The 24,863-nt window shown below is 35.1% G+C and overlaps 1 protein-coding gene and 1 long non-coding RNA gene across 2 annotated transcripts in view; one reads left to right on the top strand and one right to left on the bottom strand.

The window, feature by feature from the left end:
• Positions 1–1,327: 1,327 nt before the first annotated feature.
• LOC123633229 lies at positions 1,328–17,780 on the top strand. Its single transcript, XR_006733562.1, has 3 exons — positions 1,328–1,389; positions 10,826–10,887; positions 17,511–17,780. It is a non-coding gene; the product is annotated as an uncharacterized LOC123633229 (long non-coding RNA).
• RNF217 (ring finger protein 217) overlaps positions 13,849–24,863 on the bottom strand; it is a 100,804-nt gene continuing 89,789 nt past the window's right edge. Inside the window, exons 4-6 of the mRNA XM_045544290.1 lie at positions 18,437–18,638; positions 16,074–16,145; positions 13,849–14,716 (exon numbers count right to left, since the gene is read on the bottom strand). Of these exons, the coding sequence (XP_045400246.1) occupies positions 14,643–14,716; positions 16,074–16,145; positions 18,437–18,638 (348 nt within the window). The 3' untranslated portion in view covers positions 13,849–14,642. The remainder of the gene's footprint in view (positions 14,717–16,073; positions 16,146–18,436; positions 18,639–24,863) is intronic.

Here is a 24,863-nt window from a genome sequence, read left to right as displayed (position 1 = left end):
GTGTTTAGCTCACAGATTTCTTTCTCAGAAGACTGAATGGTTCTAAGCAATGAGCTAGCAACATGACTCCGAAAGTTCTTTGAGCAGCCTTTATTCTTGTTGCTCTGGATTCCGGCTTCTGGCCTCCTGGAGTTAATTGCAGCCGCCAGTCTTTCCTGCAGAGCCAGCTGCTTTTTTTGGTCAGAGGAGATAAACAGAGGCTCAATGGGAGATCTATTTCTGGGCCTTGAAAGGGCCTCTGTGCCACTGGCGAGGGGAAAAGCCTCCAACCTCCCTCATGGAATGCCTGGATGATTTCTCAGGACTGTCCTCCTCAACCTGGTACTTCCTGTACCAAATTTAAATAATAGACAGGCTAAAAGAAATATAAAAAGCCTTAAAAAGTCTTAAAGTATGAAATCACATCTAACTTGCCAAACCAAAATTCTAATTTGGCAAGCCAGTGTGTGTTCATTCCATGTTGAATTAACAGTCAGTATGGCAAGCACATGAATTTAGGGTCACAGTTATGACCCCGTCGTGGTCAATAACATTCTCTGGGTCAAGAGTGATTTGCTTGAGGGGAGGGAGAAGGCAGTTTCCATTCATTGAGTATGAATAACTTTGGGCCTCCTGCGCGAACAGTATCTACAGTACATTTACTCTTATCGTATAGTTGTTAAAGCAAATTTTAAGTTTATAAAGTGGTGCAGCAGGTTCATAATTGTTGTAGTTTGATTTTATTACACATTATTGGTCATATAAATGGCATAGTATGTTGGAGAGCTGGTTCCCCCATATTCAAGGGAAGGAAGCACGGCCACAGAGAGCTGAGCATCTGGTCCAAGGCTACAGCAGCCGTGAGCGGGCTGTAGAATCCAGCCTTTTAGACTCCTGAGCCAATGGTCATTTCACCACCCAGACTACCTTATCTGTGTGAGTTTCTTGGTTAGAAACACAAGTCACGAGCAAAACCCCTAGTCTCAATAACAGCATTAAGAACAAGTATCTTCTCTTTTATAATCATTTTGTTACCAAAAGTCTTTTCTGCCTCCGTCAACTTCCAGGTCTCTTCCTTCTGGGTCCTGGCTTTCTGCAGCTCAGCCATGCTGGTGTGGGACCTGCTGACGTCCCTGCTGGAGGAGGAGGAGCTGCTGAGTTGCCTCTGCAGCTGTCTGCCCACAGCGTTCATCACCAACGTGCCATTCTCCATCTGCTTGGCCTCTTTCTTCAGACTACGATGCCCACCCTCCCATTGTCCTCCGAGGTCTGTTCCTGCTCCACGCTGGCATATGTGCGCAGGAACTCGGCAAAGGCCCTGTCCCAGGCCAGCAGCTCCCGGTAGAAGCCCATCTCAGAGTGAGTTCCTTCAGAAGGATTTTGGCAGCTTCAGACACCCTCTCCATTCAGGTAGGACAAGCCTCTACCCAGCCTGAAAAGGTATCTACTAATGCAAGTTTAGACATCTGAGTGAAATCAATTTGCCAGTCATCGAAAGGGTGGGTCTCCACATGTGGGGTTCCCTGTGCAACAAGTCGCTTTTCTGTCTTTGGATTGTTTCAAGCACATACATAGTTTGTTGCAAATGGGCTTGTCTTAAACGAGGTTCCAGCGAATCCATTAAGGCATTATGCCCATAATGTGTGCATCCATGTAGGTGCCTCAGAAGAGGCCGAAACAAGGCTTCGGGTAGGAGAACGAGTCCCTGAGAATTCTGCCTCCATTTAGCGGTGCCATCCCACTGTCAGAGCCCCAGTCTTTAGTTTTAAAGGGGATCTATTTCTACTTGGGGCATCAAGGCCCCAAGGAATAGATCGCCGTAAGCAGCCTCCTTAGCAGCTCTGCCAGTTGCCTGATTTCTTTTTGTAACATAACTGTCTCCCTTTTTTGGTGACCAGGACAGTGCATGATGGCCACCCGCTCGGGCTCAGCCACAGCTTGTATCAGGGCCATTATTTCAGTGGCATACTTAACATCCTTATTTCCTACCATCAGGAGCCCCCTGTCCTTCCAAATGGCACCGTGAGCATGCACAGTCATAAAAGCATATTTAGAGTCCATACAGATGTTGATATTTTTTCCTCTGGATTACTAAAGAGCACTAGTCAAAGCAAGCAGCTCAGCATTCTGGGCTGAAGTCCCAGGTGGCAGTACCACTGCCATGATCACTACATATCCAGGCCTTTGTTGTCCATAAAGCTGTTCCTGTTGATGAAAAGATCCCAATTTGGCTCTGGCCTAGGCTGATCTGATAGATTCATCCTGCTAGAACAGACAGCCTCCAGAACCTCTAAATGGTCATGCCGCAGAGGCTCATTCTCTTTGGCCGGTAACAGGGTGGCAGGATTGAGAATAGACACAGTCTTTAATAACAGCTCACAGATATCTGCTACTGCCCGGAGGCAAGGAGGCCATCCTCTCACAATATCGTCCAGTGGCTTTGACAAGTGTGCCACTGCCCGTGGGATGTCTCCCACCACCTGTTCTAAGACTCCAAGGCTCGTTCATTGTTTTTCATGAATGGGTCATTTAAATTCTTTCTGCAAGTCAGGCAACTCCAAAGCGGGGGCAGTTATGAGACTGCTTTAGTTTTTCAAAGGCATTTTGACAGTCTGTGGTCCATATCAGGGCCTCCATATGTCACTTTAAGGGCCCTGTACAAAGGCTTTGCTATTAGTCCAAAGTTTGGGATCCAGATGTGACAGAAGCCTGCCATTCCAGAACCTGCGACAGTTGCCGAGGGTTCCCTTACTGCTTTAGAATTCCAGTTAACTAACCTGCTGTTTGAAAATGTCCAATTGCAGGTTCTGCAGATCTCCCACTAAACTTCCATCAATTAATTGATTTCATTAATGAATAAGTGGAGCAGAATATTGGGTGAGGGTGGGTAAGAAACTGCATAAGCAGGTGTCCCACTGGCAACACCTCCCATCATCTTTCAATAGACTTCCCCAGCCATATTAAAGGTATTTTTTCTTTCAGTGCCAGATGACATAATTGGTTCAAAATGAGGGGTATATAGTTTTAAAAACACTTTTAAATGCCAGAATCACATTCAGCCTGCACAGCCCTGGGAGAGGCCCTCTGGAACCGGAATGCCAGAAGAAATAGGAGATTCATGGTTTCCATCTCATGTTTGTATTGGAGCATATGTCATGACAAACATTGGTGGTGAATTGTGTTAAATATTTCTGTACTGTACTATGTATGTGTGTGTTGGCAGCTGTAGCTATAATAAAATTCATCGCCATTTTTGCATTTAAACATAACAGCTTGGGGTTTGGAAACACAGGAAAACAGAGGGAAATTATGAGTGCTTATTACAATGAAAGGAACTAAATGCAAATGGACTTAAGGGACATTTAATTTAGAGAACAGAAATTTGGTACTGTATATATATATTATTTGATCATGACTAAAAAATATTAGACCCATTTTTTTCCACCTGTCAAATTGGCAAATATTAAAAAAAGATAAAATAGTTTTGGTAAAAATCAAATGGAATCAATAACTCTTGTAAGCCGGTGATGAGAATATAAATTGTAATCAGCTTTCAACTGCTATTTGGATATAGGAGGGAGCATGTGTCTCATAACTGTTTTTAGCCTTTGCCCCTGCAATTCCTTTACTATGAATTGATCCCAAGATTTTTGTTCAAGAATGTTCACTGCAGTCTGCTAATAGCAAGAAAGTACAAATAGCTAAAATATATGCCATTTGAAAATGTAGATACCATTTTTTCAAAGTATTTTAATGACCCAGGGAAAAAAGTGGCTATAATTTTATATTTAGGTGGATATCATATTAAAGTCATATGTTTACCTGTATCTGGGATTATAGGTGGTTTTTATTTTCTGAATTTTCCAAATGACAATTTTCACTCCATTAATTTTTTCAATGGAGGTAGGAAATACATTCAAGATATGTTTAAAGTGTACAGATTTTAAATGTACAGCACAAAATATTCACATAGGTTACACCCTGATGAAGTAATAGAATACTTTTATTATCAAAGAAAGGTTCCACATTCCCTTTCTCAGTCATTAATTCCCAGCCCAAAAGTAACTACTGTTTTGTCACCCTTGATCAGTTTCATCCATTTCTGATCTTCATATAAAAGTCATCCTACAATATATATATACTCTATTGCACCCAGCTTCATTTTCTCACCATGTCTATGAGATTCAACTGTACTTTTGCATGGATTGCTCTGTATTTAAAAATTTTTTTTTCATTCTCATTGCTTTGATATATTCCATTGTATGAATATAACACAATCTATCTATCCATTTTACTGTGGATGGGAATTCTTGTACATCTCCTTTGATTAACAAATGCCCCTCTTTCCCTGGGTATAGAACTAGGAAAATAATTGCTAGGTTGTATATTTGGCTGTAGCAGTTCTATGGTTTCTATTCTCCCTATCCCAGTCCAGCCCCTTGGTCTACAGTAATCATCAACCTAAGCCAACCTCTTACTTCCACACTATTTTGCTTCTTTATCACACCCCATGCAGGTTTGGACCCATCTTCACTATTCCATGCTCTTTCCCCCAACATGCCACAGCAACACAGCACAATCCACCTTAACAAAAGCATATCTATGAATTTGTTTATTCCTGCTTCTCCATTCCTAGAATCCAGTGCAGAAATGACTCTACTAAGTCCAAGTTTACTTATATATGATAGTTTTGGCACTGTCAAATTTTACCTTTTAATTTCTTTGGATTCCAAATAGTCTGGAAAAAAGACAAGAGTCTTCTCTTTTAAAAACTTTTATTAGGGATTGCTAGATGATGTTGCACGATGTATTGCACACATCATGCAGTAAACAGCACTCCACAGTAATCCATACAACAGCTCACACAGTGACAATCAAAATAGTTTGATTCCCATCATAGTTTTCATCCAAGTAGAGTGAATGTCTTCTCCCATGCAATCTGATCTCATAATTAAGATTATCCTTCCATTCTAAAATAACCAACCAAAAATAATTAAAAAAAATAAGTCCAGTCACAACAAAAGGCCACTGGGACATTAATGAAATTCCAAAATATTGCAAGGTATCCATCTTTTGAAAGACTTGTCCCTAAAATTTGTGTGATCTGACACTTGGGTTGCTTTTACTGCCAGCAGCAAGTGAGATTGTACTTACTAAGGAGCAGTACATTGACACATATCCACTGAAAATTCTTGAGGTAATAGATTTTTAAATTTCACTGCTTAAAAAAAAAGTCTGTTAATTTCCAGGTCCTGTCCAGCAGGACCTATGTGTTGGCAGGAAGATTCTTTTCCTTTTTATTCTTTGTCAAATATTTACACATATTTGCATATACAACCTGTGTCTTTGTCTTTTCTAAGCACATGGTTTATTTTAATTATTCATCATACATTCATCTGGAAAAGTTGAATTATATACTATGATACATAAAGAATACAACAAAACCAGCACTTTGTATAAAGCTAAAACAATAGGCACAGACCAAGAAGAGCAAATAATATAGTTTACAAAATGGCTTGAGTTGATAAAGCTCACTGTGAATGAATAACAACATGTAAATAGCAAACAGCATGGTTCTCCAGCATCTGTAGGGAAATATATTACTGATAAAGACAAATTGCAAGGAATTGGTCAAATACATGAAATACCATATAGTTACTTTTATTTTTAACACTTTTTATAAAGTGATTTTGTCCTAATTGGAGCTATAGACAAAACTGACAGCCATTTATTTCAACTCCTGTTCAAACTTAATCAGCATTCTTTTTTGTGGTTGTACAATACATTTCAATTTCAATAGCTTCAATTTCTGGTGTTTAATATCCATTTTTATACTTTAGTTTAAAAATGAATAATGAATTTAATAAAAATACATTGGCTAACTTGCTGTTCTAGAGATAATACAGTAGATTAGGGTAACAAATGCAGCCTATACACATTCCTAAAGATATACTGTCTCCTTAGCACTTTAAACAGAGGGACCAAAAAACAGTCACAAAAAATATATGGCTCTTTAGATAAGAAATAAAGTCAAGTGAAAAAAAATAAGGCACTAATAACATGTATAAATGTTATATACTCATCACACAAAGCACCATATGGAAGGTTAAAGGGACTGTACATTAGTGCTATTGGAAGATGGGAATAAACCCAGTTTTCCTGGCTTTTATTCACCAATTTCTTCCTTTCTTCGTAGTAATTAATTTATAAACACTAAGTGGTGAGGAAATTATAGACTATGTTAAAAGCACAATTCATAGAACCAGAAGCATGAAATAATCATTTGGAAATAAGAAGTTGATTACTGTAATGATACAGAAATTAGGTCTTTTAAATACTCCTTATTTCCCAACATTTTCATCTCAGCGGAATTTATTTTTTCCTTTACAATTTGTTTTTAGAGATGTTTGCATAAGAATATTAACATTGTCTGTTTTCTTATTTTATTTCTACTTGCCTCTTAAAATATGTTTGAAATGGTTTCTTCCACATAGTTTTGTGGATATCAAAGTTATAGTATAACTAATGAAATGCAGAAAAGTTAAAAAATAAAATTACATATTTTCCAATATCATTAAAAAATCAAAGAAATCTCTTTTCAACCAGGCTCAATTTAAACATGAAAAATATTATGACTTAATTGGGAAATGGTTACAAATTTTACAGAAAACTAAAAATAGCAACATAGTTAAATGATGGACAAGTTCTGGTACAAACTACTAGTGGACATTATTCTTCTTAAAATTAAGAAATTTCTTCTTATTTTCTATTGTTAATGAGAATACAATTAAAATGGGATACAGTCTGATAATTAAATAGAAGATGACAATTATTCCTTAGAACTACAATTTCTGAATATATTGTAATAACAGATTAAACACCCAAATGCTTTTCTTTTTAGTATTTTACACTCTGTTAAAAAAGAGAATGTGAATAATTGTCCCACAGTTTTAATATAGATATACATAATTATAAATACATTTGTTTCATGTAAATGTCTTAAAATCAATTTTGTTTAAAATAGAAACAAAACAATTAACTCTCATGGCTTTTTAATTAATAATGTGTTAACTTACTAACAATTTAATGTCTTGTTTTTATGTTCCTTCTACACAAAATTATTTGTGATCTGTCAGAATTTACTAGTTATTATTATGTTAATAATTGCTTCTATAGCAATAAGATTATCAATTTTCATATTAAAAATCTGTAACAGATTGTCCTTGTCAAGGCAAATGTTTATACATATATATATATATATATATATATAAACATTATAACAATTAGTAGTCTAGGTTTCATGTGAAATAAGGTTGGTCTACTTTTTTAAATACCATCAACAGAATTTTAATTGTGATGAAAATGATCAAATAATAAAAGTAAGCTATTAAGGAGCTGCCATATGGAACTTTTAAAAAAAATGGGTCTTAATAAGTTTGTAGTCAGCTGATAAAAAAATCATGATGTTTTATCTAGAATTTTCTTTAAAAAGAAACATAAAGCATGCTAATTTTCTATAGACTAAAAAAATTTAGATATTTATATAAAATATTTAGATACTATTTGCTTGAAACAATAAAAATATATTTGGGTATTGAAAAACTAATATGTTAATGAAAATACTACTTTTAATAATTTGACTAGATTATTGAGAATATTTCCCAAGCTGGGGCATGAGGTGAACACCATGCAAATTTACAGGGAACTGGTGACTGACAGCATAACTTGCCAGCCACAAGAATTTGAAATGACATTATTTCACCAATTTCTAGGGCCCTTTAACATCCAAGTTTAACTTTTCTTTGAACTTTTCTATGTCTACTAAATATATCTTGAATGTGACATATCTAAATCATATCAATGAAAAAGCTGAACATTTGCAAATGGCAAATGCTTTCTCTAGATTAGGGCTAATATCAATTATATTCAATGTGATCTACTTTAGATTATCAAAAATCTAATAATGTTCACAGAGTATGAATCCATGACTGAATCTTATATACAAATGCTACACTATATAAATCCACCCCAAGTCTAAGCCATGGGACTTTTTGCTGAAACAAAGATCATAAACCATAACCACAATTCTTTTTGGATAAAGGCTGAATGACTTGGGGTCAGGCTGGATGAAAGTCCACACATGCTTTCTTTCTGTCCAACTAATATGCAAGCACAATATTGATCTCACAATATTCATGAAGCAATTTCTGAAGCCTGGTTTTAGAGTATTATTAGGCCCTCTGATCCAACTGAGATCTTTTGATTCATTTGACTGACTTTTTGGCAGAGGGCTAGGCAGTGTTCTCCAACTCCTATCAAGAAGAGGAGTAAGTGTTCCAGGCACTCTTGATATATTTCAATTTACAGATAGAATAAACCAAGGTAAATTATGCTCACTAACAGAGCTAAATTGTGGAGTCCTTTCAGTGTTGATTTTTATTTCACTAGAGTGAAAGGAGTTAATGGTAAGACAGAATTTGTCCCACACTTGGCAAGATGAGAAGACGACTGCAGAGGCAAAAAGCAAGATAATCAGGAAATCTAAGAGAAAATAGGAACTTGATGTTGAAGTATTTGGGTATCATTTCACAAGAGGGGAAGGAAGTCATTTAGTATTAATGATGGAACAGAGTGACAAAACATGGCACAGAATTAAACAAAATGTTTTATATATGAGTAAGTCTGAATAATCTAAGCGATGCAAAGTTAAATACACTGAATGAAATTTCTTTTAAAAGACAAAAGGAGTGTAAAAAAAAAGCAGTGGCAATGTTTTGTGTATTTAAAAAAAATAATTTAATGCCTTTTAAGTCCATATTGTTATTGTCAAAACAATCACTTCTTTAGCCAAAAAAATATGTATATATACTTTGTAATGTGCATAACTGTATGATTCTAAACCTGGCAATATGTACAGGTATCTACAGGGTATGTGATACATTTAAGCGTCAGCTAATGCTCACACTACAGTGACTCTCTGTTTCTTGGATTTGGATAAAGTCAACTAAAAAGTTGTGGCCTTGCAAACAGTGAAGCATTACACACAATACTTGGGTAGGAAATGTGTATTAGTTCCATCCTCAAAATCAGAGTTAGAAAGGAGTCCCACTGCATTTCTCTCAAAGTCTTGAATCATTAGTTTGCATCTAAAAGGTATCATTTCACAATCTTAAATACTCCTGAAATTATGATTTTGTTCAGATTATACTTTAATGCTTCTATAAAATTGTTTCAGTTTTATCAAAGTAATAATTGTGGATATACATAATAAAATGTGATTTTGGAACTTATTTTCCATATTAGGAGGAAAATGTCATACTTAAATTATAATGATTTGGAAAACAAAATATGTTTAAACTGGCAACTGGTGGTAGTTTTAATTTGTCACGTTTCTGGTTAGGGAAACTTCTTTTATAGAATTCATGAACTATGAAATTGCAGTTAAAACTTTTAGTAGAAATTAACTTAATATTTTAAGCAAGTATTACAACCAGGTTATCAAGTAACATTTATTAAATATTATTTGCTATGTTTGAGCTCCTGATAACCAATTTCTAGGATTACTATAATTTCAGAAATTGCTACTTTTTTTCAGGTATGTTTTACTTGGTTTTAAATCTTTAGCTTCTGATTCCCCCAAATTTAAAGAGATGACACATATTTGTTAACACTGTTATTCTACTGTCTCCATTGATATATATGTATCAGTTGCTTTAACTCTGCTGTTAAATTATTTAAATGGGGCCGGCCACAGTGGGTCACACCTATAACCCGAGCACTTTGGGAGGCTGAGGCGGGAGGCTCACTTGAGGCCAGGAGTTTCAAACTGGCCTGGGCAACAATGAGACCGTGTCTCTACAAAAAAAAAAAAAAAAAGAAGAAGGAAGGAAAGAAAGAAAGCTAGCTGTGCCTATAGTCCCAGCTACTGGGGAGGCTGAGGCAGGAGGATCACTTGAGCTCAGGAGTTTGAGGTTGTAGTGAGCTATGACTGTGCCACCATACTCTAGCCCAGAAAACAGTGAGATCTTGTCTCAAAAAAAAAAAAAAAAATTAAATGGCACGAGTATTTTAAAGTGCATTATGGAATTTTAAGGCTATATTTATAATAGATATTAACATAAACCAGTAAAGCTGACCACAAGAAAAATTACTTTCAAAAGTTGGAATAGATTTTAGCCACAAATATGAAAGAATAAGAATACAATCCAATATGAAGACTCACATTAAGGCATATGTGCAGCTTGCTTATAAAATTAAAATCTAAAATGGTTTTTGGCATAAATGTTCTTATTTTTTTACTTAATAAAAATACCAATTAATGTTTTTTAGGGCACTTTTTTATAATCATAAATTTAACAGGCAGTGTAAAAGTCTAAGATTAAAACAATTGTGTTTAACATGTGAACAGCTGGATTGATGTTTTGGCAGATGCACTCTAATTTGACAAAGGTCAGGAAGGATTGCCGATGGTTCACACATGCCAGAGTGAGTGTTTCACCCCCCTCCTGTCTCCTTTTCTTTCAGTGCAGAGGAGTAGTTAGAATAGCAGAGGTGTGGAGAAAAATGAGCTTGGAAAGGGGCACCCAGGACTGGAAAAGATGACAATGGCTTGCAGGTATTTTAGGGGAGCACTGGATCATATATTTGGGTGGCAGGATTAAAAGATGAAGGCTCAGATGGGGACTTGGGGACTCAAGAGATGGCAGTGTCACAGAACAAGGAATTTCCTGACAGGCATTGCTGAATCTTGATACCACAACAGAGAAAGTACAATTAAAGATATCATGTTGTAACCTGACTGATATTTAATTATCTTTGATTGTTCTCCTGTCTGTTCAACTCTTAGGATACAATAGCACCTATGAGAAAATCAAGGTGGTGGCAACAGGATGTTTCTTGTACTCAAAGGTTTGACCTCTCTCTCTTCTTATATGACATAAAAAATTCCTAAGGAACTGTTGGGATTCATTGTAAAATGAATGTTTTACCTTGTTCTATAATTTATAATCATCCCACCAAATCTTACTTAATCTAATTTATTTTTCTATGAATTACTGTGGGCATTTATAATTGTGCTTCCTACTGTTCACGATGGTGTAAGTAAGTTCCTCTCTGGAGCAACATGCACAAACATGGATAGTGTTTTAAAAAATGTGACAAACATCAATTTGGCTTGGGTATTTCATCTAAATCCCTCAAGTTTTCCAACTAGGCAATCCAAAGTCAATTCATCTTTCTCACGTTATCTGACAGACATCTCATAACATTTTATTTTTATTGGAAAAAGATTTTCTCTTATAAGTTTTGGCAAGGTATTTATTTGGCTAAAAAAGCAGAGAGCAAATTATCCTTCAAAAGATGCTTTTCTTTAAAACTTATGCCCTCCTGTGCAATCTTTCTTTTTATCCAAAAAAGGGTCTCAAATACATTTCTATGATCTCATTTCCTAAAAATGCATTAAAAATTTTATTACAAATATCTTGCAAAAAGAAAACTTAAAAACTTATGGAAATGTTCACACAAGGTGACAAAAATATATGCAAAAGGGTCTTTACTTACACTTTGTTTGTCATAGAGAAGTGAAAACAATCTTGATGTTCATTCCACAATGGACTAATTCAGTAAATTAAAGTATAACCCCAGAATAGATTATGTAATAAATTACAAAAGAATGAGGTAAATCTATTTAAACTCTTAAGGAAAGGTATCTACTGATCTATAATAAAATGAAAGAGTCACAGTACAGTAAAAATATTATTATTCTCTTTGTATAAAACTAATACACACAGATATATACACTCACACCTATTTGTGTTTTTGTAGAAAGTGTCTGGAAGGATACATACCAAACCATTAAGTGGTTACCCGCTATCAAATAAGGGGTGGGTTAAGCAGAGAAATTTGTATTTTATAAATTCTGTGGGGTCGATTTTTTAAAAAGTAGTATATATTAAATTTATAATAAAAACATATAAAAATGACAAGCCTTGGATATAAAGATATTTATTTTATGTGCATGTTTCTTTTTCTAAAGTAGTTTTTAGAATTTATCCCAAAAGTTACTACTATTGTTTTACCTTCAAAGTTGGCACTGACATATCAATAATACTTTTTATTTTCTTCTCTTTTTTTTAAGATCTTGATGAAACTTAGTAGAACAATTCACAAATAATTACTTTTAAGTTACCAGCAGGGAAAGGCCTAATATATAATAACCTTTAAGGGGAAAATGCATACATTAATTTAAAAAAATCTGTGCAATAGAAAAATGAAAAAATCCTGTGTGACAGAGTGCACACTATTTCAAGCATTGATGAAACAGCCTTCACTGAAAATAGACACCACTTTGTAACTGGAATATTAGAAAGTTTTCCAAATAATATAAAAATACCTCCAAAAGATAAGTTATTTAAAGAAAGGAATAAAAATCCCTGAGTAGGCCAAAGATAACAGATACTATAACCTAAGAAAATAGACTATCTAAGACCAGAGAGTACATTATTTAGCCACTAGGTACATATGTATACGGTATATGTATTCATATACAGTTATGGGAATATTTTATATATACCATGCATATGATATATATACATCATACATGTACACATCTGCTAGATTTGATTAATCACATTCACATATTACCAAACTAACGCCTAAGTCCAGGAGAGAGGAACTTACAAAACCTAAGCACTTTTATGACAGAAACGTGTATTCAGGCTAGAGATTTTCATTCTTTTGGTCTTAAAATACTAGAGTACCTAAAATAGGCACTCAGTAAATATCTGTCAAATGGATGGATGTATAAAAAGATGAATTTGTGAAACTAGAGCATCACTTTTTCTTGTATTATGTTATGCTTTAGAAATATGCTATTCTGGAACCATAAATGTCACACCCTCCTCTAACTGGAAATAGACAACTAGTCCAGACGCTGTGGTATAGCTATTCTGTGTTATTCAGAAAGAACGAAAGCATGCTGGCTTGTTACCCATGCACTTAAACTTCACATTTTAGGTCAAACAAAATAATAAAATATTCTTACACTCTGGATCCCAACAAAAACAAACTATCCATGTTAATGCATGTTTTATCATATAATCTATTTCAAATAAGACAAGGTTGCTGACAAATGTACACACAACAGCTAGTTTTAAGAATGTAGAGATAATTAGAAACTTTAGCCTTCTTGGGGTCTTTTTATTCTTGTCTGCTGATGAACTTTGGTGATGAAAACAAAGGAATATCATAGTTTAGTCACTTGTTCTTTTCTTATTTTTAAAGATTTCTCAGCTTGAAAAAAATTCCTGAAAATATCTTATTCATTTTATGTGTTTCCTTTATATTTCAGATAAACTCATAAACTCATAAAAAGTTTTCAAATTACCCCACTGTAAGAAGACACCAACAAATTATTATGCATTTGAGCAGTAAACATAAGAAAAATCCTTCAAAATTAGTATGTGTTTTTATGAAAAACTTGGGGACAAATAAAAAAAAAAGAGAGAAGAGGAAAGGAGAGGAAAGAGGGTGGGGTATTAAATAATGTAAACCTTGACCTAAAGCAGAATTATCTGTAGGTACAAGTTGGTTGAAAAATTAGCAGAATAGGGATTTGTTTCAAGACTTAAGCAGTTCTCTCCACACCAAACTTATTCTTTGGATTAAATAATCCCATGTGAAGGATTTATGAAGCATGTATGCCAAAATATACTAAATCTGAAAAGACTGAATATTTGCATCTTGAGAATTTCTTAAAAGCAGCCTATCATTTCTGTCAGTTCACAAAGCTTAATACTTCTTGGGGTGACATTGTACAAATTTTTGGATGTGTGTGACAAAAAGAGAGAGCAAGAAATAGAAAGGGTCAACATCGAAATAGCCTGTTGTCTACATTGGTTTTAATTCAATACATTACCAAATTATGCCCACAAAGGAACCATCATCTTTAAATAGGTCTATGAAGGTGTGGAAAAATAGTGTAAAGGCATGGAACTTGATAAATACAAGGTTAATGGGCCTAGTTTTAATATATATTTATATACACACATTCACACCCCTACACATATACACCTCACTAACTCAGGATTCTTTCCATTAATTTAGTTTCATTAGTTCCCTTTTGGACATTGAGATTTTGAGCAATTATAGCATCTGAAGAATAAAGGAATTACACTGCTTGGGCCACAGATGAAAACAGGCGCATTTGGTGAACTCTTATCTTCTGAAAAGTGGCCTTGCTTGTTGGTACAGATAGGACTTCAGCTATTCACATGAAGTCTCACAAGACAGCCGGGAAGGAGGTTCAGGGTTCAGACAGTCCAAGCAATGCTCAGGAGAGGCGTGCTCAGAACAATTCTGAGGATAACTGGTTCTGAATTAAAATATTTTCTTCCAAGAACCACGAAGGTCAGAGTTATGATACAGATGTTTATAGTTTATGAAAGTGACCATTTTTGAAAAGCAGCAATTTGTTTAGGGAAAGGACAGGATACCAGGTTGGGAGTGCACCGTAGCTAGAGGCATTGTGGCCTGCGGAGAATCACAGGGAGAAGAGACGGTAGAATGTTCCTCTCTGTGTTTTTCAAGATGGGACTCACTGATGGAGGTACCATTCTGTACAGCTCCTACTCCGATGAGCTCAGTTGGATGGTATCATCTGCGTTTTACCAGTGCATACCTGTCCGTGATCGTTTTCTCTGTTTTTTACAAAGGCAGTAGATAGGAAATACAAACAAACCTACAGATTAAAAAAATTTAATTAGGATAAGCAGTATTTACATATTTAAAATTTTAAATTAAAATTAAAAAAAAATTAAAATTAAAATTTTAAAATTAAAATTTACACATTTGAAATCTTCCATTTTTATTTATTTGCAAACTGTTTATAAATAATCATTATTTAGCAATATATGAACATGAAGAGAGGGAACACATCTATGCTATGAAATGTATTTACTTCTACAAGATTTCATTCTTTAGTATTTCCCTTTAGTGTTTGCCCCTTTTAACACAACCTTGAGTAATACCAGCTTAGACTGGAATAATGCTTTCTATCAAAATATCAAACCATAGTCACATCATTTGTATACTATGATATTCACACTTCAGTTTCAGGGAGTATAACATATTCCTTCAGAACACAGACTGTGGAGCCAAATGTTGGCTTTGAGTCCCAGTTCTATCACTTATGAGGCCCTAGTAAGCCTTAATTTACTCAACTGTAAAATGCAGATAATAATATCTACTTCATAATGTCCTGACTCCTTGTAGAAACTTAAATGTCAGACACTTTATAATTCTGTTTGTCCTGCACATGCATTACTTGCTAAAAAGAAGTTTACATATGAAAAATAATTTTATTTAGCAAAAAACTCATACTATGTCTACTATATGGAATGATCATCAAAGCAACCTTTATCTACAGCATTTAGTTTAAAATTCTCTAAAGCAGTGATTATCAAAGTGTGATCTCTGAGCCAGCAGTATCAGCATCATCTGCAAATTTTTTGGAAGTGCCAATTCATGGGCTCTGCCCTCATACTGAGTCAGAAACTGCAGGTAGTAACCAGCAATCTGTGTTTGAACCAGCCATCCAGGCTATTCTAAAGCGTGTTAGGGTCTGAGGACCACTGCTATAAAATACATAATTTAATATACTTGTATAAATAAAACTATACAAGTCACTGAAAGGTTTCCTATTTGTCAGTGTTCAAGTACATGTTAGGTATGTTCCTATACACATTGAAGGCATCTTTTTTATCCAGGGCATTTTTTACTGTACCAAACCAAACACCTAAGGGTATGCCACAGCTTCTTTTCCTTGATGCTCCAATCTGAACTCAGAATTGGAAAATTTTAGTTCTAGTCCACTCTACTATTTCACTAAGATATTAGTTGTATTAACCTTGGTATTCAAAGGAGGTTAATGATGCTTTATAAGATACATGGATCAAATTGTTCATAGACTGAAAAAGGTCAGACAAATATACCCTACAGGAAACATACTCCTCTGAAATTTTAAAGAATATGTTGATTAGCTATCTAAAGCAGCCATGAAACAGAAATCATGTCCACTTAATAAAAGTGTTTCTTACCAATTACAACCGCTATGGCCCCTAGCGCTAATCCCAAGACCAGGATTAGAGGTGCAATGAATAATTTTCCAGCTGGAAAACAAAAGGCAAAATCATTTAAAGAGTCTCAAAACAAATTTACCAAACAATTACAGCAATGTTTTTAAAATACCACAGTGTATGTTATTTTATAAGAAGTCTGATTATAATTCAGGCTGTATTTCTCTAAGAAATGCATCAGGTGTAGAATAGATATTCACATGTGAATTCAGTAACTTCACTGAAGTCCTCAGCTCATGCATCCAACATCTCATTAATTGTTTATCCTTTATAACCAAAAAAAAAATTCCAAAGCAACTAGCTCACTTTATTCTACCACGACAATCCATCTTTGTGATTTTCCTTTAGATCTTTTCCATTTTTAATGTTCAAGATGCTGAAAGATTATGAAAACAGTGGCACATTCTGAGTTAGCAGGAGAAAACCTAGTTAGCTCACAAAATGGAGAGCAAGTAGTTACTACAGGGGGCTTCTGCCCAAGCCCACATCTAAAAAAGTGGCTTATTTACTTCCTGGGTCCAAAGAAAACTAATAATATGAAGACCTAATAGACTGAAGTACAAATGGGGTGTTTTAAGACTGTTAAACTACCAATAAATATACAGTATGTTGCAAGTTACTCAAGTGAATCATTTTACCAAATTGGAAAAGGAAGCACTTATAAAATAAGAAGGCTAAATGCTGGTAAGTATGCCAAGTGATATCAGCCAGAATTTTCTTTTCTAAATGAATAATTAAGCAGTAATGATAATAAACTCTAGTTATATGTAAACACAAGAGTCCACAATCAGAATCCTACTGACTTTGAAAGACACTAGCACAAAAAAAAAGAGGCCAGTAATTAATATCTTGTCACTGTACAGTAATCTTAAGGCATATGACACAGCTGCACAACTGCATAACCCAAATGCAATAAGCAATAAGGAAGGAACACAGGATTCTGCAGAAGAATCACACAGCTGTGACACCATTCTATGAATTAAGGACAGTAATTTGGACTCACCAATTACACACAAAAAATAGAAACAATGCAGCCATTTGTTGGAAGTTTGTCAGAAAAATATTAACATTTTTATTCTTAAGAAATGGTCTTTGGAACCAGATGACCAGACATGTATAATATATAGTTTTTAATATTAAATTTAAAAAGATTACCATTCAATTAGCACCATGCCTAACCATGGGTTTTACTTATAGTTTTCACCAATGAGAATCCAATTAAGTAACACTATATTGCATTGAACAATTATGTTTAGTATACTCTTAAAGTTATGCTTAAGTGATTAGCATATATAGGCTTATGTATTTTAAAAGAATCTGTTTTTCTTTCATGTACATAGCTCAGTCTGTTCATTCATACTTCCTTTTTCAATAATTGTCAATACATTTTCCTAATAGCAATGAAACACGACTGTAAAGGAACAGCACTGAAAAGAAATAATGGAGCTCTGCGTGGTGAAAAAGAGAGGAAGAAATCTCACAGCGGAAACACTCCAGAGGAGCAGGGAGCGAGTTACTGGAAGAAAAATACTGGGTCAGAAGAACACTGTTTCACTCAAAGGCGGTGGCATTAGGCCATGGTGATTTGATTACAAGCAGGTATCTGAGTTTCTGTTTGTGTATTTTCACGTATGTGTTGGGGCTGTGTGTTGTTGAGGAAGAACGGGGTAAAAAGTCAATCTACAAAAACATTTATACTTGGATAATCAAACTTGGGTTCGTATGCACTGAGGACATCTGACACTCATTCCATTAACTAATGATTCCATAAGCATTAGTTATTACCTATTCATACAACAGAAAAATATATACAATGACTTATTAATTATAAAGATAAAATAAAACTCCATTACAGGACTTTGAAATATGTGGATTTTTTTTTTGCCTTCCTAGACCACATTCCATGCTGTATCGTACTGCATAATTTCCATGAATAAGCACAGGATATGTATAGGACATGCTGCTAGATATCATCCATACAAAAACAAAGGTTGACATTGTTTCTCTCATCGAGTGGCTTACCACAGAGTTTCAGAAATATAAAAGGCTAATGACTTCAGATTTCTGCAGTGTAATTAGTAATCTGCTTTTCGAACAGAATCTGCTTGCTCATGTAAGTAGTGTACTGCTAACAAAACTTAAAGTTTTTAATTCTGATTCCAAAGGGTGAGAGAATACTCTCCTCCTGTTCCTGTGGGAAAGGCCCTACTAGGATACCTGGCACATAGCAGGTGCTCAGAATTGTCATAGCTGTCACATATCTAAGTTCTATTATAACTACTGGACTCCCAGGGAAGACTCCTACAAGCATGTCAGATACTCACCACAGACCGACCCTCGCACCAATCTCCTTAAATGAGGTCTCTCTGGGAGGTAGCGATATTTGCATCCAAATATACTGAGGTTTGATGTGTGGTCTCCAAAGAAACGGAGCTGGCGGTATCTCTCCCCACATCGATAACAAAAATTAGTGTTACATTGGGAGCACGTCATATGGTCACATCCTTCAGTTCTCTGGATGTGGATCTGTAACAGCAAAGAAAGAGAAGGAAAGGGTATTCAAGTTTTTAATAAGTAAAATCTAGCAAATTTTATGGATCAACATGAGTTTCTATGAAATAGAAGTCTCTCGTAGCATTCCTGAGGCTGTCAATTTGTTCATAATCACACCCTTCAAGATTATATTTTTACCAAACACTTTCATGTATGCAAAACTTGGTAACATTTCAGGTACTCCACCTGTTATCTTATTTTGACCAATATATAAACATACACATCCCATGGAAGACACATTTGGGTAAGGAGGCAATTTAAAATGCTATGAAAGTATATTTTGTTTATGTAATGATCAGCAAGAATGAGATGGCTTGGGGAAACAAGAAGAGATGAAGAATATTCCTTAAACGAAGGGATTATGTAAAACTTTTTGTGAGTAAATATTAAAAAGCAGAAATCTCTCTTTGCTAAAGGAAATGATAGCAGATATAAATGTATTTGCAATCGCATTTTAGTTTCCAACTCTAAAATTATTTGTAAATTTGTTGTTTATAGACCTGTTTGTACAGTGCCATCTGTACAACTAAGCACCTTTTTATGTGCGAATACAGCATCACCCATAATGTAACAAAGATTTTATTCTTGGATAGTCTACCATATACCGCAAGTGTAGTCACTGTTTCATGCACTGAGGCCAAGTTATCATCAAGATATTACTCTTTTAGATAGAATTGGACACAACTGAGAATCCTCATGGGCACTGTAAATAAACGGCAGCCATCTTTCACTCAAACATGTGCACACTTTATTAGGTGAATAATCATGAAAAGAGAAACTAAAATAATTTAACATTATTTCATCAAGAGAAAAATAATTTGGTTACACTGCCCAAATCTCATGATTAAAATGAGATCACCTAAAAAGCGTCTTTCCATTTAACCAGGGAGTAGGCGTTTACTACATTCAAGTTATATCTTCACTCATTCCATATAAATATATATGAGTTCTTTGCTTAGAAATTTTATTTAAAATGTTCCCAATACCATTTTGATTATCGTAAGCATCTATCCATGACGTTGCTCTGGGACTAGTGTGTCAGTGAATGTTTTAATGCAATTGGGAACTTTACCATTAACACATGAGTCAAACTGTGGTTGTGTCTGACTCTTGCCAGTTAAGCCTTTGGCCACAATACACACTTTACGTATTTCACTTGAAATTATGTTCTCCTTCCCCTACCTAATACACTCTGTAGTTCTCCAAACTTCTGCACTAGTGTAGTTACAGCTGCATTTTTAAAAAACTGGTCAACAATTATGAAGATAAAATCATCCAGGAAAAAGAAAAAAGCTCTGTGAAAAGAGAAATTAAAAGGTTGAGAGATGAAAAAAATTTAGCCACTTTAAAATATAATCTCATAAGTTTTAAGAATAAAACATATTTGAAGTTGCTAACTGTAAAACATATGCAGTATTTCAGTTTTAGTGATATCCAAAATGTTAAACTGCAATTTAAAGGAACAACATGAATTTAAAAAGAACATGTGAGGCTGCTTGTAAAATAACAACAGGTATTAATCATAGTAATGGTAAAAGTTTCATTTAAAAAATACACGTGTGTGAATCTAATTATCTATCTATCCATTCATCCATCCATCTGTCCATCCTTCCTTCCATCCATCCGTCCAACTATCTACCTACCTACCTCTCTGGAGAGTTTCTAGATGATTGTGACCATTTTGAAGAAGTCATGATTAAGAAGAAGACAGCATATTATGGCAAGCATTTTATACATGGGTAAATGAATAAACCAAGAAAGAAAAGTTTGCCAAGAGGCTGGCAGGACTGCAGGCATTCAAAATTGTTAGGTGAATTGTAAGTTAAATGTCCATTCCCTTCTAGTGGCTGACTGACACTAGACAGGTGAGCCTCAGCCATGGAGGAAGGTTGAAAGGACATGGGCTTTGACTTCAAAGCCCCTGTGTTTGAATTCTGGCTCTGCTAGCTGTTAAAAAAGCAGTCAATTCACCTCTCCCAAGCCTCAAGTTAGATAATATTCCTTACCATGTAGTGTAAAATGTGGTAATATATGTACAATGCCTAACCCATTGTTTGGCACATACTGAATCAGATCAATGTAAAGTTGGTCCCCACCTAGACCTTCCCCTTTAGTCCCCTAAAATGTGCGAAATCAAATGCCCGGGTAATGTAACTGCAAACCCCTGATTGTCAGGTTGTCCCCTTTCTCACTTCTTCACATGGGTAATTCTTAGGCTGATGCTGGCCTGGAGAGCACCTTCCTAGGCAGGCGAGGGCTAGCTTGTGGTCAAGGGCATATGAGCATCAGGGGTCAAGGGTTACCAACAAATCACGATTTGGGAAATAAAAGCAAAACTCATGTTTCTTGCTTTGGTTGCCTTACCCTTTTTCAGTCATATCACATTTTTTTTTCTTTTATATGACAGTCCTGTAGCAGTGGATCCAGGTTTTGTGGGGCCTGTAGTTTACCTAATTTGAGGATCTTTCTTCAAGGAGAAGAATGTAAATCACAAACACAAATTAGATACAAGGTCTAAGAAGGGGCTGGTGCAGGTGAGGGTCTCTGAAGCTTAAGCTCTTTAGCTTTCTGGTAAATCAGCCCCTAGCCCAGCAGGTACCCTGTACTGTGCATGTGTATCAGTGACTACCGTGGCCACAGTCACTTGGCACGGTAGATGGTGTTAGAAACGACATAGGCCAAAGTCCCCACTGGACCCTTGAACCATTTCTGATCCCTCTTTCAGTCACCTGAGCACTAGGAGAAAACATGCTTGAAGACAACTGCTGAGCACCCAGAACATCGTACACTCAACTTTTTCACTACATATTGTGTCTGATCTTAAAATGGAGATAACACAACTCAAAACTCATGATAACACAGCAGTGACCTATAAAGGGAAGAAGGCTAATACGTCTTTAGAGCCCATTATGTGCCAAGCATTGTACACAGATTAGCACTTTTAAGCCTCATAACTGCACCAGGAGATTGGCATTCTTATTTATAACCAAGCTCAGGAAAGCAATCTGCTTGAGAGTGACAATCCTAGGGAATGAAGAAAGGATTTTGAATTTACATCTGTTTCTTTATTATGCTAAGCAGCCTCTTACTGCAAACTTAAAGGTAAAACCAGAAGGTCAATCTTACTGTTTGGCAACTGGCAGCACAATCTTTACCCTAGTCAGACTAGCACGTCTGCTCTCCATGCACAAGGCACATGGTCTTTCTGCTGGTTTCTGCCATTCTCTGGGCCAATTCACATTCTTCATTCAAAACAGCACCAGAACTTTTTCTGAGAGCCAACTTGTTCTAGTAAGTTAAACTTGTGACTGACAGTTCATTTGCCTCAAAATTTCACATGTAATTTTCACTGTCATTTTATATGTGCTTTTTATATTGCTTCATTGGGTTCTAAAATTTTTATGGGGCCTATTATTTCATTTAAATAAGGAAGACTGCAATTTCTAGTCTTTCTCTTTTAATAGTCTTCCCTTATTAGTAATATAAAATTCTGAACACAGCAGGCAAGAAAAATGTTGATCAAATAATATTTCTGCACAGGAAGTGATCAAATTGTAAGCTCTGATAATGCTCTATAGTAACCCTGTACACACTGCAGGATTGCATGATTCTATAGATTAATTTGAATATTTTATGCACATAATAATGGAAAATGGCTCCATAATTTACCAACTGTCAAGTACACAGTTCTTTCTTGAATACTGTTGTGACTATACTGGCTTATATATTATTTTATTATTTGATACTAACAGAGAAAGGAACTAATAAAATACAAGTTAATATGTACCAGGAGACATTACTTTTCAATTTGCTAAGCAAGTTGTAATTTTGAACTTCTAAAAGGGTCACACTTTGACAATGCCATCTTTGTTTATTTTTAAAACACAGGTTTAAATTGTATTAATATTTATATGAGGTTCATTTTTTTCTCAATGAAGTTTTTTCTTATAGCTTTGAAAACATTCATCAGTTTCATTTAGCTCTGTTAACAAACTAATCACTCAAATGGCTGTAATTTAGCATCAAAATTCTGCTTTTATTTAAGAGATAAAGACAGGGTAGGACAGACTAGTTATTCCTAATCCATTAGAGTAAACTATTAATAAGCCACAATGTCATTCAATTTGTTATTTCTCAGAGAGTTTTTCTCCATCTATAATAAGTAAGGATGGCTTATATTTAAGGAATTGAATACTTATGCACCAAATGTTGCTTATGTCTTTCTATACATTTTAGTCATAAGATGAAATGTTCAGAATAAGTTAGATATTTCCTTAATAAGATTTTGATATTAAGTCTCAATTGTAGTAAGATATGACCCAACAGACAAATTTTGTGCCTACAAGACAGATGAAGGTGCGCAGTAAGAGAATAATCATTATAAATACTGACAGATGCTTCTCAACTGAGTATGGGGTTATGTCCTGATGAACCCATCACAAGTGAAAAATACTGTAAATTGAAAATTTCATAAGTTGAAAATATCGTAAGATGAAAATAGGCATTTTGTAGACAAAATGGGATGCAAATACACAAAACACATAGCCCCCCAAAATGCTGGCAACACTGTATTTGTATTGGTTGTTTACTCTTGTGCCATACCAAATAATATAATTCCCAAGGAGCTAGTATTAAATAACATGATAAAGTGGCTATTTCTACTCTCAATATGGAAAAAAGAAAAACAATGTGAACTTTCAGGAAAAACAAAATAACAGGCATACAAGTTCCCAATATAAGGCCTGATGAGATATGGAGTGAGTAAGGAGTCGACAGTGAGCAAGGACTCTAGTGGCACTTTTCCTAAAAGTTGTGAGCTCAAAGAAAAAGAAATGTAATCCTAGTTCCATAATTATATATTCTTGATCATGTGACTACCCAATTGGTTTTTAAATTTTATAATCATCCTTTAGAAAATACAGAAGTACTAAATTTGATATTAGAATAGAATGTGAATGTTAACAAATTTGACAATATAAAAACAAAGTTACAGCTTATAGAAAATGGGAACCAGGGAAAAGTAGAAGGAGTTGCAAAAGGGCTAATACCCTGATACATCATTTAAAACTAAGACCATAGAGCAGGGGTTTAAGTATGTTACTTAAAAGTAAAAGATAATCAAAGCAAGAACTAAAATAATAACTATCAAATATTGAAAGCAGAAAAAAGGAAGGGAATAAATAAGTGAAATGAATCCTCAACTGCTGTGTCAGGGAGTCAACAGATACTGTCAAAGACAATGTATAAAAACCTACTATTTAGAGGTAATTATCAGAAGCAAAACCCCAAATGAACTAAAAGTTATATGATAGTCTTACAATCTATCAGGGTAGACTATGTTGCAAAAATTAAATACGATGCTGATTTCAAAATTATTTGGTGTCTCCTGCTATGACGTTAGCTTTTTAAAGCCAACACTCTGATAAATCTGATAACTTTAATTGTCTCCAATGTACTGGTTTTCCTTGTTATAGGGAATTTCATATAGGCTTCAAGTTGTCTTATGATTAATTTATAATGACAGAAATTCCTTGAAGTAGAGTGTAGAGCACTGACCAATTCTTATCCCCCAGAGTAGAGCTCTACTACAAATTACCCCTAGTTTTCTTCCTTCTTCTTTACTATCCCTTGACCCCACACACCATGTCCTCAGAAATCTTCAGATGCCAGTTTTCTCCTCCTTCACCTTCATCTTCCCCATTCCCCTCTGTGATTATACGCCGTAACCAATAAATCCTTCCTTTAATTTCACATGACCCTCTAGCCAGTGATTACCCTCATGCTTTCATTTTTACCATACTTCTTAAAAGAATACCCTACACTAGCTGTTCTTACTCACGGTTCAATTCCTCCTTAGCTGACTGCAATCCCACGCTCCTGAAACATCCAGCTGTCTTTCATTCATTCATTCACTCAACAAATAATTGTTTGGTCATTGACAAAATCTGACATGGCTCCTGCCTTTATGAAGCTCAAAGTCTAAGGTGGAGGCAGACATTAATCAATTGTACAAATAAATATACACCTCTAAGCTATGTATTTATATGCTTACAAGCTATATACATATAAGCTATACCAAATGCTGTAAGAAAAGAAGAAGGAATGAAGAGAGTACTTAATAGAGGAGCTTGATCTGCTGTCAGGGTCAGAAGAGGTTTCTCTGTGGAAGTGACATTTGGTCTGAGAAATCAAGGACAA

Source organism: Lemur catta, chromosome 2 (genome assembly GCF_020740605.2).
Source record: "Lemur catta isolate mLemCat1 chromosome 2, mLemCat1.pri, whole genome shotgun sequence".
Taxonomy (NCBI): domain Eukaryota; kingdom Metazoa; phylum Chordata; class Mammalia; order Primates; family Lemuridae; genus Lemur; species Lemur catta.
This window is presented reverse-complemented; position numbering and strand designations above follow the sequence as displayed.